Source organism: Sturnus vulgaris, chromosome 3, assembly GCF_052056855.1.
Source record: "Sturnus vulgaris isolate bStuVul1 chromosome 3, bStuVul1.hap1, whole genome shotgun sequence".
Classification (NCBI taxonomy): Eukaryota; Metazoa; Chordata; class Aves; order Passeriformes; family Sturnidae; genus Sturnus; species Sturnus vulgaris.
In genome coordinates this window covers 5722475-5741486 of record NC_142245.1, presented here as the reverse complement: position 1 = coordinate 5741486, position 19012 = coordinate 5722475, and the positions used below count along the sequence as shown (strand labels likewise).

Genomic DNA, 19012 nt, shown 5'->3' with positions numbered 1-19012 from the left:
TGTAATAATAAAGCAGAACTGCAAGAATAATGAAGTCTAGGATGAAACACTGAATCTAAGGCTTTGGCTGTTCCTTGGAATAGAGCAGCAGGTGTTTGTGCAGCCCTCCTGTAACTGCGTGTGCTCAGTGCCAGAGGAGCCTGGCCGTGCTGTGTCGTGGCTGATTTTGTTGCCGGTCGCTCAGGGCAGCGGTGTGTCCGTGTGTCCGGGGTGGCCGCGGGCCCTTCCTTACCCACGCACGTGTGGTTGTTGGATGCCAGCTGGAAGCCAGCGTTGCACTGGCAGTAGTAGGAGCCGGGGGTGTTCACGCAGCGGTGGTGGCAGTACGGGGGCAGGGTGCACTCGTCGATGTCTGCGGCACCAAGAAACACCCGTTAGTTCCCACGGCAGCGCAGCGCTTCCCTGGGCTCCCTCCTGCCCCGGCAATGCTAATTATGCTTGATTAAAAGCACGAGGAAAGCTTATGTGAGCTGCTTCCATGGGTATTGCAGGATACACTTTAACTTTTCCTGTGTTTTGCAACAATATGCGACAATTTTATGCTCCCTGTCGTCACTGCTCCTTCCAACTTCATTTTATTGAGTCAGCCCTGCAGCAGTGCTTGGTCTGGTTTATTTTGTGCAGGTAAAACTTAGGGTTTTGTTCAGCTTTCCCCAATCCCTCAGGATCAGACACGGTGCTGACCAACACAGCCAATGTGGCTTAGAGTTCATTTTCCCAAAAACTCGCATGCAGACCTAAATCTTTTCAGTTCCATTAGGAACAGTCCAGATTTTCTGTGCACGTCTAGGGGAATGGCAAGGATAGAGAATTAATGGGCCTGAAAAGGACACAGGTGGTTGTGTTTCCACAGGGACTCCCAGACCCTGCCTTGCTCCCCAAGGGTTTCCCGTTCCCCTGGTGCTGTCCTGGGTACCACACACCAGTCTGTGCATCCTGGGCACTGAGAGCCTTCTGCAGCCTCTCCTTGCAGGCCAGCCCTGCTTGTGAGGTGGAGCAGTCTGCCTTCCCACGGGTCAGCATTCCTGCTGTGCATCAGAGCAGGGCTTTCACCTGCCAGCCACACAAAACCTGCACCACCCCGTTCCCTTACCCCTCTGCAGTTTAAAAGGCTTCCCTGCATTCTGGAGGACACAGTGGCTCTGGTTTTGCCTGGAAAACATGTTTTATTTTTCCATTATGGTGTGTGTGTGTGTGCAGGGGCTGCCTTGAGCCGTGGCCTGCTGGAGCTTGGTGAAGAAATCCACGGCCGTGCTCCAGGCTTGTACACAATGGGACATTTCAAAGGATCAACACTCACACAAATCACACCAGCATTCACTGGAACAAAGAAAGGCACTTCCCACATCCATGCCAGATCTTGAGTTTCCTACCTCCAGCTGTTTCCACCATAGATGTGTTTAAAAAGAGGCCAAGACTTTTTTTTTTTATAATGAGGAAAGTGTTTGTTTTAATATCAAGTGAAAAAAATAATCTTTAGAAGTTAACCCTTTCTTTGTCAAATTTAGGGCTGAACTTAGTGTTTTGGACGATTCTGAATGAAAAGGCTTATGGTGGAAAATTCCTGGCTATCCATACAGTAGCAATTGTCACTGTAATTCTTGTTGCAGAGAGAAATTTGGAAGTGGAAATGGAATAAATTAAGGAGGCACAGTAGATTTCCATCCTTGACTTTTACAGGACTAAGCTCTTATAAGTAACTTTTAAAAAATAGGATTATCCATATGAGCAATGCTTTGGTACATTTATACACATAAATGCTTTCAGGATCTGGCTCTTATTCAGTGGGAATTTTCCTTATGGGATTAGGCACATCAGCTCTGGGCAGATCTAAGGGCTGAGATTCAGCTCATCAATTGGGCCAAATCTGTTTGAAATGATGCTGGAAAACAATTAATTCTCTCTGCAGTCATGCATTTCAGAAAAAAATTCATTTGGCAATATGTGAACAGGCAAATTAAAAAAAATTAGAAAGAAAGTCAGAAATTGTTAGTGAATTTCAGTTAAAATCAACCAATTGTTAAAAATGTGCCTTTTTTCTCCCTCTACCTTCAAGCCAAAATAGTCTGGAAAAATTTCTTTCAAATTTGAGAAACATTTCCTCCCATATGGAGAACCTCTATCAAGATCTGGCCCCAAGAATATTTTCTGGCTAAGCTGTTATAAAATCCCCAAAGACAGGCTTTATTCTGAAATGCTGACAGTACTAACTGTTGGGATGTACTTGTAATTTAGGTCAGTGTGTAATATGTAACACAGGTGTTATTCTTGGTTTTGACCTAAATAGGAGAAGGGAAATTTCCCTTTGCAGACATCTCCATGGATAGATTTAGATGCATAAATGTGTTCACATTTAGGTATAAGGGTCTATGATTCTCATTTCTTCTCAGTTCTGTTTCCAGTGAGACTTTCATTTAGGACTATGGTTCTTGATATCAGAAGTGCTGCTGCATGGCAGTAATATCATTTACCTGCTATATAAACGATTCAAATAAACCCCAGATATTAAAAAAATAAATCCTTGACCTTCCAAAACTATTCCTCTACCTGCATTCCAAATTAGTCATCCTATTCCTGCACAGGGAACTGAGAAAAATCAGCTAACCTGTGTTTACACCAACCTGACAGTTCAGGGCCTAATCTACATCTCTTAAGAAAGAATAAGAATTTTTGGGTTTATTTCTACAGCCTTTGAATGAAATCCTGAAGAGAGAAAGAGCTATGCCCAGAAATTGAAGTTATTCTAGCTGTGTACTAAAATCTCCTCAGTTTTTTACCTGTGGCTTTAAGCAAGGCTTTCTGAAGAGATTAAGAATAAAAATTGTAGAATTCTTATACACTTTGAAATGCAGGATGCCTGAAAGAGGAAAACCTCGAGGTCTCTTGAGGAAAAATCCCTTTTCTCCTATGCTGCATAAAACCAGTGCAGTGTCTCAGAGAGGCTGTCCTGAATATCAGCTCCTGATGTGTAGATGTGACTCTCTTCCTTCATGGCTGTTTTTATTATCTGACAAACCCAATAGGCTTAAGGCTGGAGTGCCTCTAGAAGCAATTTATCCATTGAAATGGTGATTAGAGAGGTGTGAAATGCAGGCTGTGAAGGAACAGGGTGATGGCACTCTGGCATGGTGTCCCCACCTGAGGACGGGATAGGAGAGATGTTTGCCCTGCACTTGGATTTAATTCCATGCTGTGCTTGCATGGCTCCCAAAGGTGCCAGCAGCTTATCCTGGCACGGAGAATAAAGCCTGGTGGGTCTGGGAGGCTGCAGCTCTCCTGTACCTGCATTCAGAGTTTCCATCTCTTTCATTTGTGCTCATAAAGCTGAGTCCTGGAGCAGGGCTGGGGGAGGGAATGCTGTGTCCCACGGGCCTGGAGTTGGATCTCAGGGGAAAGATGTGCTCTGCTGCCATCGTGGCAATGTCTGGGACACCGGGCAATGCCCCAACACAAACAATCACACAATGGGAACTATTAACAGAACTCAGCTTGTGAACTCCGAGTGTTGATTATCTTTAGAATAGTCCTCATCCCATGTTTTAGTGATTAACTGCTGTGGTAAATGACTATTCCACTGCATTCCAAAGGGAGACAGCCGGTTCACACCACACGTGCCCATCTGCTTTGTGACCAACTGTAGATAAGGAAGGAAAACCACGGAAGGGAAAGCAACACTCACCAACACACTGCTCCCCTCGCTTCTGGTAGCCTGGAGGGCACTGGCAGCTGAAGGACCCTCTCAAATTGACACACACTTGGTCAGCTCTACAATTGTGGGTTCCAGTTGCACATTCATCTATGTCTTTATAAAAAAGAAAACAAGTGTAATATTAGTCATTAAATGTACTCGAAGTATTTAGCCTGTGGAAATGCTTTACACGTCTTCAAGCTACCCATAAGTGCAGGCAGAAAAGTTCAAATGCACTCCCAAGATGTCCTCTCAACACTTGCAGCTATCAGAAATCTGGTCATGTTTGAATTCTCGTAGATATTTTCAGATATGATTATTTTAAACATTTGTTTGTCAAATACCATTAATATTTTGTACTTGTCAGTCAAGAATTTTCTGTAAACTTTTTGTAGCTTCATCGTTTTTGAATAATTTGCCTGTTCTGTTTTGCTTTGGTTTTTTTCCCACGCTGGTTGGATGTTTCATGCTGAATTACTCCAGAAAACTTCAGCAAATGTAGTTCAGCTCTTTCTCAGGAAGGAGAGGAGTTAGAAATCTGTTGTTTTGCTGGTACTAAAAGGACTCTGCTGATTTCTTCATGGTTCCTGTGCTCCATGCTTTGGACAGGGACTCAGAACTTGGTATGTGGTGGCCTTCTCATCAGGAGGAGATCTGCCTCTTGTCATCCCCGTGAAAATTCCCCTAATTCAGTCAATCTGTTCAAGTCTCTGGAAGCAGTTTATGTATGTTTGTATTAGCACAGTACAGCTAAAACTGCAAGTTCTAGCCCGATAGTTTTCAGAGTAATTCAGGCAGCTTTTAGTTTGCACTCAGTGCAGGTTTATACAAGTATAAAAACAGCATTTTCATTCTGCCTGCTCATTATGACTGCTGGAGGTACTTAATTATAATTAAACTGCATGTGCTGACAAATGAATTACAATTTGCTTTCTCATCTGAACATCCAAAACGTTGGAGAGCCTTTTATTGTAACATGACACAGTACAGTGAGATGACTTTTTAATTTTGGCATCGTACACAATTTAGAGACTCTAGGCTGAATAAACAAATTCCTTAAAACTTATGATCTCTAGTTTACAAATCTCAGCTGACCTCTCTATTTGTATAGGCACTGGGGATGTTAGAACATCACCAGTGGCAGATTCTGGGTGGTGCTTTGGAAAAAATGATGGATTCTTTCTCATAACAAATGAAAACTATTTCGACCACAAGATTCAATAAAAAATAAACCATCAACAGTTTGAATTAATTCTCAACGTTTACCCTTTCCCCAAAAGTCCAAATATTTTACATACATCTTCCCTTCATTCAGCAAGGAAGCTGAAGGCCTTTTATGTGAGGCTGCTCTTTGCATTTCTGCACAGCGTTGGGGCTGAGGCTGCTGTGCTGGTGCAGGATTTGCTGAGCTCACTCTGGTGTGTCCTGGCACTGCCAAGCACATTGCCAGGTGTGAAGACTTTTGGGGACTACAGCTGGCTGCCCCCTGCCACCCCAACATGGGGCAGCTGAAGGCAAGTCTTTGCAGGGACCTTGGGAGCTTTGTAGTCCTGGTTCCTACAGAAGCTGGAAATAAAATACTTGTACAATTCCAATCCTTTTTGTTGCAGACTGTACCAGAACAAAGAAAGCTTATTTGATCTTTAGGAGCTTCATATATGAGTAAACCTGAGTTGCCTTTTCAGATGGATTACTTAAAATGCATTGAATACTAAGCTACTCCAGCTAAAATGATTCATGGATTTACTTATGCTCTCATGGTCTTTGGCTGTTCTGATGGTAAGTTCAGCTGGACAGAAAAACAATTATTCCCAATTACTGCCTGCTCACTGCCTCCCCATCTGGAAACCCTTGGAGAGTTTTGATGTTCTGGCTGAGATGTGGGTTTTTGAAAGGTGGGCAGGAGAGCAGCTCCTGCCTTCCCTAGGGAAGGGTGGTAAGGCTGCCATGCTTGGAGTGGGTCTGCTCCCAGCTGTGCAGGGAGATCAGTGCTGGCAGAGCAAGGCTGGTGGCCCAAAGGTTGTGTTTGAGGGAAATAAGGTGGGAGGAGATCAGCAGGCACCCGGAAAGGTTTCAGTGCTGGCATCTCCAGTGTTGCAGTAGTTACAGATGTGTCCTGCTGTTGTGACTGATACAGGGGTGAGCAAGGGAGAGAAGATTTCTGTGCTGAAAGCAGTGCCAAACGTGCAGTGTGTTGGATTGGGGATGGGAAGGAGCACTGGGGGAGTTAGCAGTGATGCTGCAGCATCAGCCAGAGGCCAGAGAGGAGGCTCCAGCTCTTGGCTCTCAGTGTGACCCAGATCACTGTCCATTACAGAAATAGCCTATTTCCTAACTGTCCAGAGTTACTGGAGGAGCAGAGGTGTGGGAGTCATTGGAAGGAAGCAAGAGCAGCATTGGAGTTTCCTTGGCACATGGCAGAGCAGCTCCATTTCTCCCTGAGGTCACAGAGGCAGAGTTATTCATTTACCACTGCCCAGCGACTTCTCTGCCCATGGGAAATGGCACCATCCCACACTGGGGACTGGGCATTGATTTGGGATTCCCACTCTGTATTTGTGGCTCTTGACTGGGTAGTTCTGAACAAACTCAAGTTTCCAGACTGTTTTCCCAGTTATGTCCCCCCTGCAGGGAAATAATTCACTCTCAGGTCTTCATTCCACTATTATAAGGACTTATTTTTCCAGTTGAAATCAGACTTCCCCAATCTGTGAGATTCCTAGATGTCCCATAACTCTCACAGTGCCCTCTGACCTGACAATGATTTCGAGGTTACATCAAATCCTGCTTTTAGTCTGTATCAAATATGGGAATGAGATGGGAGTTATACAAAGCACATATTCTTCCCCAACTTCTACCACCTCATTCCATTTGATGTTTCTTGACACAATCCCTGGGCTGAAGTGTGAACAGCAAATGAGGCATTGGGAATGCAAACTTTTGGTTTCTGCCTGATGCAAGCACCCATGGCCATGATTTGGTCTCTGAGAAGCCCCGGCAATCTGGGGCAAGGGTGTGATACAGGAACATCACAGAGTTGACCAGCTCTGATCCTGAGAGCAAGATAAATTTATCTGACCTTTCCTCTCCAGCATGAATGTTTAATAATGTGTTACGTGCATGTGTATTTATAATAATTAAAAAAATTAAAACAAGGCTCTCCACTGCACACACTTGTCCCTCTGGGGAGAGGGTGAGAGAACAAACATGTGACAGATGTTTGTCATGTTGCTTAATGCACTACTGGAAAGCACTCAAGATACCACAGTGATGAGTGCAGTATAAGAAACAGATCTAGAAAGAAAATAAGGGGCTTTTACAAGCTCATTCTTGAGCATCTTGCCTCTGCATCCTCTTTTCCAAATTTAGTGTCATCATGATAAAGTTCATCTCCAGAACTGTTTCAGCAGCTCGTTCCATAGCTGAGGCTTCTGCCTTAAGCAAATATCTTGCCTGATAAGAAAACACTCCCAAATCACTCCTCATCAGCTTTGTTGAAATTTCATTTCTAGATATTGTACAAGCATTTGTTTGTCCAGGTAAGCCATAAAAATTGCACCAGTAACTAGTAATGAGAGTGATCTGCTCTTGCTTTTTTTTCTTCATATTTTCTAATCTCAGCTAATATTTTTAAAGCTTGTGCTGTTCACTACACATAAGCAAGGGCTGTAAGTTTGTATGAGGTAGTTAAAAAAACCTGAATGGTGTTTGATTATTGATTCATGCAACCTGTGAAATATAGATTAGTTCTTAAACTCTGTGTCTCTGAGTCTGATCAATGATGTTGTTCAGATTTTTATTCCTGGACAACTACATCCTGTGTGGGTAGAAAATGACTTTGAAATGGTCTGGGTGTCCCTAACAATCCTTCTGCAGATCAAGCCTATTTGAAAATGGAGCTGGGTTACCTTCAGTGTCTTGATCATTGTAATAACTGAACTCAGGTAATTATGTAGTCTTTCAGTAGGCCACTCAAAATCAAACTTAGCAAAGGATTTGTTTGTACTTCGGTTAGAAAAAATATTTGCAAAATGGGTTCAGATTGAGTACTTTAATTTCTGTCTGCTTCTAAGTGTTGCAGCCAGAATAGTGCCCTGAAAGGATGTGACAGTTCTGAAGTGGAGGGTTTGCAAAGCACAGAATTCAGGTTCTCTGAACACTTTGAGTTCAGATCCATTGAGCATCATGACATGACAGAGTCTTTAATCTCACTCTGTTTTCCCTGCAGGCTTGTGCTTGGTCAAACCTTGCTGTGCCCAGAATGGCTTGGGTGGTGCTGCTGTATAAAATCCTTAAATTCAAGTCAAGGTCAGTGGCTAAGGAAAAGTGGGGCAAAACCACAAAAATTAAGGACACCATGTCTCAGTTAAATGACATGTGAGCTCCACTGCTCTTCCAGAAATGTGGATGGAAGTCCTCAACTGTGGTAAATAGGGCCTTGAGACCCCAGTGACTCACCCTGATGTAAACACTGGCTTTTGCAGCAATTTCCAGGGCTGTTCTAGAAAGCTCCTTTTGGAAGACTTTGCCATCCATAACTCTCTGCAAGTTAAGAGAATGCTCTGAGTTGCACAGGCGAATGTCTGAGGTTTGCAGGGTGCTACAGCCATAGTGTGGGAACCATGGAGGGCAGCAGAGCTTGCTCCTGTATTCCTTCAAAATATAAATCAACTTGCATTTCATAGTTTTAATTCCACAAGCCTCACTAATGGCTATACCCAGTGATTCCCTCATTTTCCAAAAATGTGCCCGTGCTGCCTCTTGAAGTGATTTACACAATTCTGTCCCTCCACTGCTGACTTTGGCAGCCTGCTCTGTATTTCAAGCAGCAGTTGTGTACAAAAATTTTGCCTGACCTGCTTTTTAGCTATAACTTTCCCTAACCCTCGTGTATGGCTCCCTCTTTTAGAGGTAGTTTTTCTGCTTCTCTCCTGCACTCCATTCTCTCAGGTTCTTATCTAGATCCTTAACATTTTCTTGCTAGTCTCTCTTTCTGAGCTACAAGCCTGGCTCCGTTCCCTTCCCGCTGTGACTCACTTTTCCCAAACCCCCTGACTCATGCTGCTCGCTCACTTATGCAACAGCTTAATCTCTGCAATTTGCTTTGTATCGTTAGAAGCAGCACATAAAACCAGGAGATGCACTGCACCAGGGCTTTGGACTTTGAGAGAAAAAAAATGCTATCCACATCCACCTTCATCTCTTTTAAGCAGCTTGAAGCTTTTCTCCTCCTTTCCTGCACATACCTGTATGTTGTGCTCAGAGCTGGAGAAATGTTTTCTTAACTAACTCAAGTGTGTCTTGCTCCTGTGACTGAAGTGTTCAGCTTCCTGCTGCTCACTGGCTCTCAAAATATTGCAATATATTGCAGCATCTTCTTGCTCTCTGTGAACACCCTCCTCTGTCCAAACAAAATGCTTCCAGGTTGCTGTTCTCTATCCTGGTTCATAGCAATCTTAATATTCCACCACATAAAAAAGAAGGCTCTTAAAATATTTTAGGGGATTGAAATTCTTATTTCTGTCCCCACTGAGGAGCACTGGTGGAGCAGCTGAATGGTTCACAGGAATCCAGATCCATGATTGTCCCAGCAATGCCAGTGTTGCACTTGTCATGGACCGCAGCGAACCTGTTCTCAATTTGTTTTGAATGTAAACCATGAATATTTTACTTAATGGGTTTAAATTTTTTGAGTTCTCGGTGTGAGTGAGGCCAGAAAGTGACTTGGTCTATTTTTCTAATGGATTCATCTGAAGAGCAAACATCAGCTCCCACGTCAGCAATGGCACCAGACAGTCTGATATCAGACACACAGTGATCTGCACGGGGCTGCAGCATCACTGACAATTTACTTAACCTCAGGGTTCTGTCAAAACTTCTCCTTTCTGCCCACTTCATTAACTTTTATTCTGTCTGCAAGATGTTTCATACTGGCCCCTTTCAGAAAGAACCACCTGAAGATAACATACATGGAGAAATTACACCTCTGTCGTTCATCCATGAGCGTGGGCTTATTTTATTTGACCAAATTAAGTATTCTGCCCCTTATTTATGTTTCTTATATTGTTCTTGCAACTGAAGCCAAGCTCACTGCTATGTCGTTTCCTGGATCCTCCCTGATCCTTTCTTACACATAGGAACAACATTAGCAACCTCCAAATTCCCTGGTTCCCTCCCCAGCCTTAGCAAGCTATCAACAATTTCTGTCAAAGGCTTTTCTATTTCCCTTGCTACTTCCTTCAACATTTGCGATGTTATTCATCTGGGCTGGACGCCCAGACAACTTTTAACTCATTGGCGTTGGGAGGTTGTGCTTTGTGGTGGCAGAGCCCAGCACAAAATCTCTTACATAACATCAGGGCAGGAGGCAGCAGGAGATGAAATATCTGGAGAAATTTCCCATTCCTGGGGTGGCAAAACCTGCTAATGCAGAGACCTTCTCTCCACGTCCTGTCCCTATCCAGTGGTGTCATGAGGGACCCTCTCTAATTCTGCCCAGCCCTGCAGCAGCCCAAAACCTCCCCCTTTTTTGCTGGCTTTTCCCTTTTAAATTTTCCTTTGCCCTTTCATGTGAGGTACACTGGCCTGATTGCCCTGGTAACAAGTTTTCACAGTTGAGCGAAGTAACCTGCACAAATACTTGTTTGCACAGGAAAAAGAGATGTGAGAGCCAAGACCTACATTTAAGCAAATAAGTGAGGTAGAATGTTTAAATTAATGAGATTTTCCTGAAAAACGGCACGACTCCTTTGGTGTGCTGAAATGTTTCCCCTCTCCAGTTTGAGAGTGCAGCAAAGCAAGTTCCTTGTGGATTCATCTCTTTACTGCTCCTGGATGTCATGGCAGAACACAAGAGAAGCAAAGCGAAGTATTGATGTGGTAAAGGTGCAAAAAGAGAATTGAATGCAAATTGAAATTTGTATTTGGACTGCAAAAGTGTGAGCAACCTTTGTGGATTTGGGCAAGTTACCCAAGCACGGTGATTCCAGGAATAGGAAGGTACAGGAAAAGCATCTTTCTATTAACAGAGCAGAGCTAACAAGCTGTTGTAAGTGAGCCTGCCCTGCAGTTTTCTGTCACAATTATCTATTGTCTCTGGTATGTCCAAAGCAAATTGACTTATCCCACAGAACAGCTCAATAAAGGAGTGACCACAGCTTTCAGCACTAGAACATCTCCCACATGCTTGTGAGCAGCAGGCAGCTGAGAAGGGAGAAAAAAATGAATGAAGCTTCAAAGTGATGCATTTGAAAATGCATTTCTTCCTTCCTCCTGCTCTTTCCCTCCCTGTGAGAGGCTGCTTCCCTCTCCAGCACACGCCAAGCACTCTGGGAGGTGCCTTGCACAGGTAATGGCTCCTAATTCCAAGATCCTGTGGAATTAGATGGATACACCTCGTTATCCAGCCACAGCGAATTAAATGAATGTGACACATAAACCATTGGTCAGGTAACACAGGAATTAAAACGATCACTGCAAGTGGGAGTGGTATGGCTGATATGTTAGTCTGATACAAGGCCACAAACTATTCCCCAGAGGATTTTCTATTCACTTACTTCAATGTGTATCATTAAATCAACAACATGGACAATAATGTGAACTCATGTTTAAAGTTTCTCAAAGGGAAGAGCACTTTAATTCCCCTTAACTATTAGTCTTCCCACTTATCAAAAAGGAAAGTATTCCATGCTTTTGATGGCTCTAGATCCATTTAAAATTTGTATGATTGGCTTTACTTTTCTGGAGCCATAAATGGAGTCATTACCATCCACTAATTCAGAGTAATGTATCTGTGAGTCTCTGAGTGCTTCAAAGCACGAGTTGTCATAATGGTAAACTTTTTGATTTGCATTTTGCAATAGCTTATTTTTACTTTCAGTAGAGTATTTCCTGCTGTTGCTTTCTTGTGATTTTATGCTAGAGGTCTAACAACTTGTGCTTTTTGGTTCATGCCTGCCCAAGTGAGGATCACCCACCCATGATGACCAATACACTTGGACTGTGCTCAAAAACAACAAGGGTGGATTAAACTATTCCATTATTGCAGATGAAAGAGTTCTCCCCGACATCTGGCATATCATCTTCAAAACTGATATGGAACATCTCCATAAATTCAGCTTAACATTGTTTTTGTGAGTGTTCCAAAGTATTTTTAATATGAAGAAATAGCGTGCAAACTAATTTCCTATTTGAAAGTAAATGTCTTGTTCTTATTTCTAATTCACACAGTTATTAAAAAAGTTAAGTGAACATCCTTTTTTTTTTTTTTTTTTACTTGAAGCATACTGGTTTGTTTACTTAAGTTAATGGAAAAGCTAGTCAGTGTTTGATGTAAAGCTGCCCCCTTGCTTGAAAGAAAACCAAACAACTGCTTATGAATTATGAATATCTCCTAATACTTTCCAGAATTATCTGAAGGATGTATTTTTTTCTTAATTATGTACACTTAAAAGTTCCAAGTTCCCTCTTCATTTCCATTTTGTTTATTTCTCTCCTTGGAAACCTCATAAGCATTTTCCTTTAGCTAGGCTTGACTGAACAAAATATCACTGCTACAACCTGCAATATTGGGGAAATCAAGGCCTGAAAGCTCGCTGTGGTTTTTAATTTGGAAGCTGAAGCTCATTAAAGCTTTGCAAGCCTTTTCACAGCACTTGCACTGGCAGCTGCTGGATCCCTGCAAAGGAAAATATAAATATCTACCCAAAAAGTGAGTTCAGGGCACACTTCAAAAATCAACTTTCATTCTGAGACAGCTCAGAAAGCAGCTCCTGCAAAAAAATGTTGCTTATCTTGTATGCTGGCATGTCTTCCACTGGTTTAGTCCCAGTCAGAGGGACAGGAACCTGGTTTTGGGGGTTTTTGGTAGTGGATGTGCAGCTGATCAGAGCTGACACAAGAAACAAGGGACCTTTTTGGAAGGAACCTCACTTGTAGGACAAGTGACTTGGAATATCTGATATGGGACCAGTTTTATCCATGCCACCTCATTCCCCTTCAGCTTCTGCAGGCTGAATGAGCCTTTTTAGGAATTCCAGTTTCCAGGCTGAGAACATTGAAGTTCAAGCCGAGTTCAATAGCAGCTCTCTGAAGGAGAGGGCTTATCTAAATGATGATATTGTTTTTAGCACTAATCATCCTATCTGTTGGCAGTACCAACATGCTGCAATCTCCACAGCTCCCCACGTAAATAAGCAGATTCCTGATGCTGTTCCAGCTTCAGAAATGCCTTTGAAGGCATTATTTAGTTGTGAATTTTCCCTGTGTGGTTATGGGATACTTTTAGCGTGTGGCTGGAGGTACCCACAGATGCCTTGTTTTGAAGAAATGGATCTAAAATGTATTTAAAGTGTTATTTGCAGGTACTGGGCTGTGAAATAGAAATGGTTAAAAGAAATTCTCACTTTCACTCCTTCTACCACTTTTGAATGATAGAAGAATAAAAGCAAATGATGGAAATAGTACTTAAAAAAAGACACATCAGTTGATTTAGTCCAAAATATACTCTAGGGATGGGAGGGGACTGGAAGAGCTGGGATAGAAAAACACAATGTTCAGGTTGCACAGTTCAAGCTTAGTGAGAGGATGTGCAGAAGTTAAGGTTTCTGTGGCAATAAAAATTTGATTATGCCAAAACCAAGCAGAGTTAGACAGTTCTGATCCTGCAAAATCATCAGCAACTGGATCTGACAAATTTTTGTTTGTCTGTTTTGCCCTAAGAATTCTTATTAACTGTCTCCTCCTTAGAACTTAAGTGGAAAATTCAATTTTCCATGTAATTCTTCACATGAAGAGGGCTTGAAATTGCGTTGGAAGTTTTAAAAATTCTTTGTTTGCAGGAGAATAGAGACAAGAGGTGAAGCCAGGCAGGATCAAAAGGGAGGCAGAGGCACCAGGGGAAAAGAAACCAATCTTTTAAAGGTAAAATAAAATTTTAAAAAAGCAGTCTGGGCACTAATGAAGGAAGGAAAATTAACATGGGAAAAGCCAGACAGGAGCCCAGGGGAGGTTGTGGAACAGGGGAGATGGATGAGAGGGGTAACTGAAATAATCTGAGGGTGTGCAGTCCACTGAAGTTTGGAAGTTAGAGCAGTGCTTGAGAAGTATTTGTTGTTCTTTCAAAAACCTGACAAAAAAATTCTGAAAACTGAAAATTATTATTATTTTTGGCCCCGCTCTAAGATTTTTCTGGGGTTTAGCCACATTTTTTTTTTTCTATGTTTGGGAACAAAAAAGAAAAAAAAAAGACACCAAAAAATACTTTGTTCTTTCAATGAGTCAGTAATAAATAAAAACGAACATTCTAAAAACCAGAAGTTTCCTTGGGAAGAGAGAGCTATTTTTTCTTCCAAATTTCCTTTGCCTTAAAATCGGGATGTGCTCTGCTCTCAGGCTGAGGATCTGCCTTCCCAGCTGCCTTTAAGCAATCAAGTAGAAGTAGCAATTGGGAAAGCTTTGCTCCTTTCTTTCTTCTTCTTTTTTTTTTTTTTTTTCTTTCCCCCTGGTGTTTGGCTGGGAAGTTACACGGGTTTGCCTCAGAATAGATGCTGTGCTACCATAATCCTGGCACTTTTCACTGAAAATGAGATTTCAGCAGTGTTTCCTAGAGTAAGTGGAGAACTCCTGAAGCATCCTGAACATCCAGCTGCAGGGCTGGCGGGAGGGGGAAGTGCAGCAACCTGCTTTGTTTGCCTGAGCATGTGATTTTTTTCTTCTTCTTTTTTTAAATACCTTGTGATCTTCACAGGCTCCTGGCGAAGCTTAAAAGGTTAGTCTGAGAAGGGAGTGGCTACCATTTGTTTAGAAAATAAATAGCAAAAAGTAGGCCAAATACCAGTAAAGTTCCAGTTTTAAAATATTAAACTAACACACAACATTGCTGACCTGGAAAGGTCACATGAAGTGGGAGAAAGGATGTATTTAGAGTGATTGCCAGGCAGGACGTGGGATCTCTCACTGACTTGGCAGTAGATACTTCAGCTCTAGTTGCTGTTTCTAATGCTCCTTATTTGCTAAGTTCTTAAGTTTGACGAGATCCATGCTTTATTTGTCAGTATTTACATGGTATTAAGCAAGTGTGTAAATCCATTCAGAGGGTAACCAAGGCCTGCTTTTCCTGCCTCATCTTTGGATAGAGGCAGGATGCTCAGAAACCTGGGAAAAGGGAGGCTTGGAGGGGGTTTCCTTTGGGGAGTGCTATCAGCCACCAAGGTTATTTGTGACAAGTTGAAACTCACCAAATCTGGTGGAATAGATCCTGTGCCTCCAAATCTATCAGTGTGAGAGTGAGGAAAGAAATGATTGCTGAAATGACAATAGAGCTGTTAGAGTTCCTTCAGAAGAAGCAGGAAGATTTAATGGAAATGTAAAGATGTCAGCATCCCTCTCTATGGCCTGACTTTAGGGCTCTTGGCAAGCGTGGAGGAGAAAACCCAGTGCAGCAGATAAATAATTGCTGCCACATCATCCCAGCACATCATCATCACTGCTGGATGAGATGAAAGGTATTTACAAACCAGAGGCTGCCAGCAGAACACAGGCAGCTCCAGCTTGATCCAGCTCCAGCTGTAATCAATAGGAGCCTTCAGCTAAACCAGAGCCTGAAGAACAAACTGGCTGCTTTTTGAAATGTCTTACACGGTGAGTGCTGCAAAGCTGCAGCTCAGCAGGAGCGGGGCATGCAGGGCTGCAGTGGAGTTTTGCTCCACACATTGTTTGGTGGGCTTCAAAATTATACTTTCCACTGACAACTGAAGCCCCCATTTTTCCTTCTCCCCCTTAAATCTCCCACTCTTCTCCTGTTTTTCTTTCCCTGTTCCTCTGGGTTCTGCCCTTCTAATTTTTCAAGGCAGAGAATGTGCCTTTGTTTGTGAAGAGCAAGGCGAGTTTATGGCACCCTATTCATTATATTTATGAATCATATCTAACTGAATTTTTCCCATAGCCCAAAGGTGGCTGATTGCCCAAAGGCACTGCTCCTAATGCCTGTGTTTTCTATTTATAAGGTGTATTTTAGTTTACATCAGAAGCTGAGGGAAAGACTTCTGCTTGATATCACTTCTGCCAAATGAAACCCACAGAGAAAGCGTGGCCAAAGGAATTCTGTACAAAAGTTGTGCGGGCTCTGTAATTTTGTTCACGTGGGTGCATGGTAGTATACACCAGCTGCCAATAAAAACACTCTACAATAGATACAGCCCTGTGCTAGTCTGCAGATGGTCTTCAAATGGACAGAGCACAGGTAAGGGAGCACAGGGGGACAACCAGGACACAGCCCGCTGAGAAAGTCAGCTTTTGCAAGGTGGTCGTGAGAGGGGAAGCAGCTCCTCCAACAATCCCTGCTACTGCCTGCGAGTTGATGAAATTCCTGAAAGAGCACTTCAGAACCAAATTAAAGAAAATTGTTGCTTTTGAAGCCATTTGTGGTCGTGACCAAGTGCGGGCGCTCCCCAGAACGTGTTGATGCTCCGTGAGCCAAGGACAGGGAGAAATGGAGCCCTCCAAGGAGGGAACATTGGTCTGGGCCATTGCTCCAGCTCAGGAGAGTCCTGGATCACTGTCAGGGGCTGGAAAGCTCCGGCAGCACAGAGCCCAGGACACAGGGAGGAGATCTGTAGGACAATCATTAGCACTGATGCCTGTCCAAACCGAGCTTTTTGCCTCTGGAGAACAGCAGGAATAAAAGGAATTGGCTTTGCAGCTACTGGGGGGAAGGGAAGGAACAGGCCCTGACAGATTCACTGGACAAGTTTTTAATACTTTGTGGCTTGAGATGTTTCTCTTGCTTCTGGCCCCAGGAAGAAGGATGAGTGGGAAGCTTTAGAATCATAGAATGGCTGGGGTTGGAAGGAGTCTTAAAGCTCATCCAATTCCAGCCCTGTGTCATGGGCAGAGACACTTTCCACTATCCCAGATTGCTCCAAGCCCTGTGCAACCTGGCCTGGAACATTTCCAGGAATGGGGCAGACACAACTTCTCTAGGCAATCTATGCCAGGGCCTCCCCACCCTCACAGCCAAGAATTTTTTTCCTAATATCTGATGTAAATCTACTCCCTAATGCAAAAAAATAAATTGGAAAAAATCCTTCTCTGTCTTTGTTGTAGCCATCCTTCCTGAAAAAGCATCGAGGACTTTTTTCATCCTTGTTTTTTCCCCCTCCAAAGGTTCTTTGCTTGGTTCTCTGTGTGTTGCATCTCCTCTTTAAAAGGCATGACATCCCAGATCTTTATGCTCTTGCAAAAGGAATGTATGAGCCAAGTGCCAGGGATGTCTGTCTGCATCCTGGCACATCTGAGGGACGCCCAGGACATTGTCAGTACGTTGTTTGGCACTGCCTGGAGCTTTAAGCAGACAGCCATGAATGTGTGATTCAAATCCACTGCAGAGGTTAATGGCTGGGCAGGATCCACAGGGAAACATGAGGGCCTCAGATGCTGCTGAACACAGGCCAATGGTGGCTGGTCAAAAGAAATTCTGCTCATAAATTCTTGCAGGATGGGAGAAGAGATTTCTCAATTGAGACTTTCATCAAAGCTATTGGAAAAAGCTGTCCATCACACTCGGGGTTCTCTTGCTGCCTCAAGTGCCTTCCAGATGGATTTAATTGCAGTGCATTGATTGTCCACTTGGCTTTGCAGGGGAGCAGGTCAGGGCAAGTCCACGTCATCCTCATTGAGCTCTGGATGAAAACAGAATTGACTGGTGGCTCTTTCCTCATGGAAGTTCTGTCTTCCAGGCACTGATGAAGCAAGAGGTGAACTGGCAGAAGATGAATCTAGGGGAGGCTAATTATATCCAAGTAATTAATGCCAAGAGCAAAGAATAGAATGAAAAGGTGAAGCAAGGAGAGATGTAGCTGAGTAGTAGGAAGATGGTTTATTTATAGTGAAGAAAGAATAACTATCTACTAGCACATTCATTTCTTACCTGTAGGATAAAGGGGGGAATCACTTAAAATTCTAAAGCTAAAGTGTTTTAATTTTTTAAAGTCATTTACTAATCCTATTATCCATGCAATTATAGTTATTATCTAGAATAACCCAAACCAATGTGTGCTACATTAAGCCTTCTCCTAAGCTAATCAACCTCAAATTCATTGTGTAAATTTCGGAGACCTAACCTGGATTTCTCTGTGCTCTTGAGTTTCAGAAGCTCTGGCTGTGGAGAAGGAATCCCTCGTTGTGCTGCTCCAAACCCTGAACCAAATGTTCAAGCAGCAAACAGAGAGGAGAGAGAGGGGAAGTTCAGAGGACAGCAAGAACCAGGTAATGAAAGTTGTGGGTTGGAGAGATTTTTTTTCTTTTAAGGAAAAAAAGCTTTTTCAAGATACAAGGTTCCCAGACAGGGACTACTGAAGAGGAGGGGAAGTTTTTTAGCACACTGGAAACACGTGGGCTTCAGTAGCTTGAAAACATTCATAGATAGGATTTAACCAAATGCCTTCATTTAGAGGCTGGGTTTAATTAATCAGATGCTACCAATAAATATGCAAAACGCCAGTGGAAGGCTAATGACAAGATTGGTTTTTAGCAGTTAATTGAACATCCTCTGTAGTGAGATCTGTATCTAAATTTATTTAGAATCTAACAGACTGTTAGTTTGCCTTGGAGGTTTCATGGACAAGCAAAAAAAAATCAGCACAAAAGAAAAGAAATAACATCTCAGCTAAATAACCACAGGGTCTTCTGAAGGGATTTCAGAGGTTCAAAAACACCTCTGACAAATGACATCCAAGTCATGAAGGTTCTAGTACCCTGTTATTTTCTGGACAGGGAAGTATTCAGTGTGTTTTAGGATCAAGTCCAAACAATTTTTCAAGAGTTAGGTCCTGTTTTCAATGAAAGGAAAATAAAAAGGAAGCAAACTATAATAGATAAGTAAGGCTAAATACATATTAAAAACAAAAATCTTTTCAAAACAAAGAACAATGACCGCTTATCTACAGAAGGTTCAGCAAATAGGTTAATTCTTCATATTGCCTTCAAATTCTTGGGCTTGATTTATGATTCCCCTTATTTGTGCAGGAATTTTTATTTACCCTCACAAGGCTTCACACTTATTGCATGTACATGTGCTTGCCCAAAATGTCCAGTGGTGGAGAGCAAGGCCCCTTGAGCCAGAAAAAGAATCTGAGAGGTTCCTGGAAAGATCTCAGTGGATGCACAGTTACGTGTCATTCTGTCCCAGAGCAGCCCCTGCATCCATCTGCTCCTCAGAAGGGACACAATGGATCTGGTTTGCAGATCATCAACAAGTTGGAAATTCAACTTCCAGGAGGGACAAGATTTTACAGAGAAGATACTGAGGAGATGGTTCTTGTAACC

The 19012-nt window shown here is 42.8% G+C and overlaps 1 protein-coding gene across 2 annotated transcripts in view; it reads right to left on the bottom strand.

The window, feature by feature from the left end:
- Positions 1-19012, bottom strand: part of EFEMP1 (EGF-like fibulin extracellular matrix protein 1) — a 45196-nt gene that overhangs the window by 8521 nt on the left and 17663 nt on the right. For both annotated transcript variants that reach the window (XM_088160768.1, XM_014895121.2), the window contains exons 5-6: positions 3680-3802; positions 233-352 (exon numbers count right to left, since the gene is read on the bottom strand). In XM_088160768.1, the coding sequence (XP_088016894.1) occupies positions 233-352; positions 3680-3802 (243 nt within the window). The remainder of the gene's footprint in view (positions 1-232; positions 353-3679; positions 3803-19012) is intronic.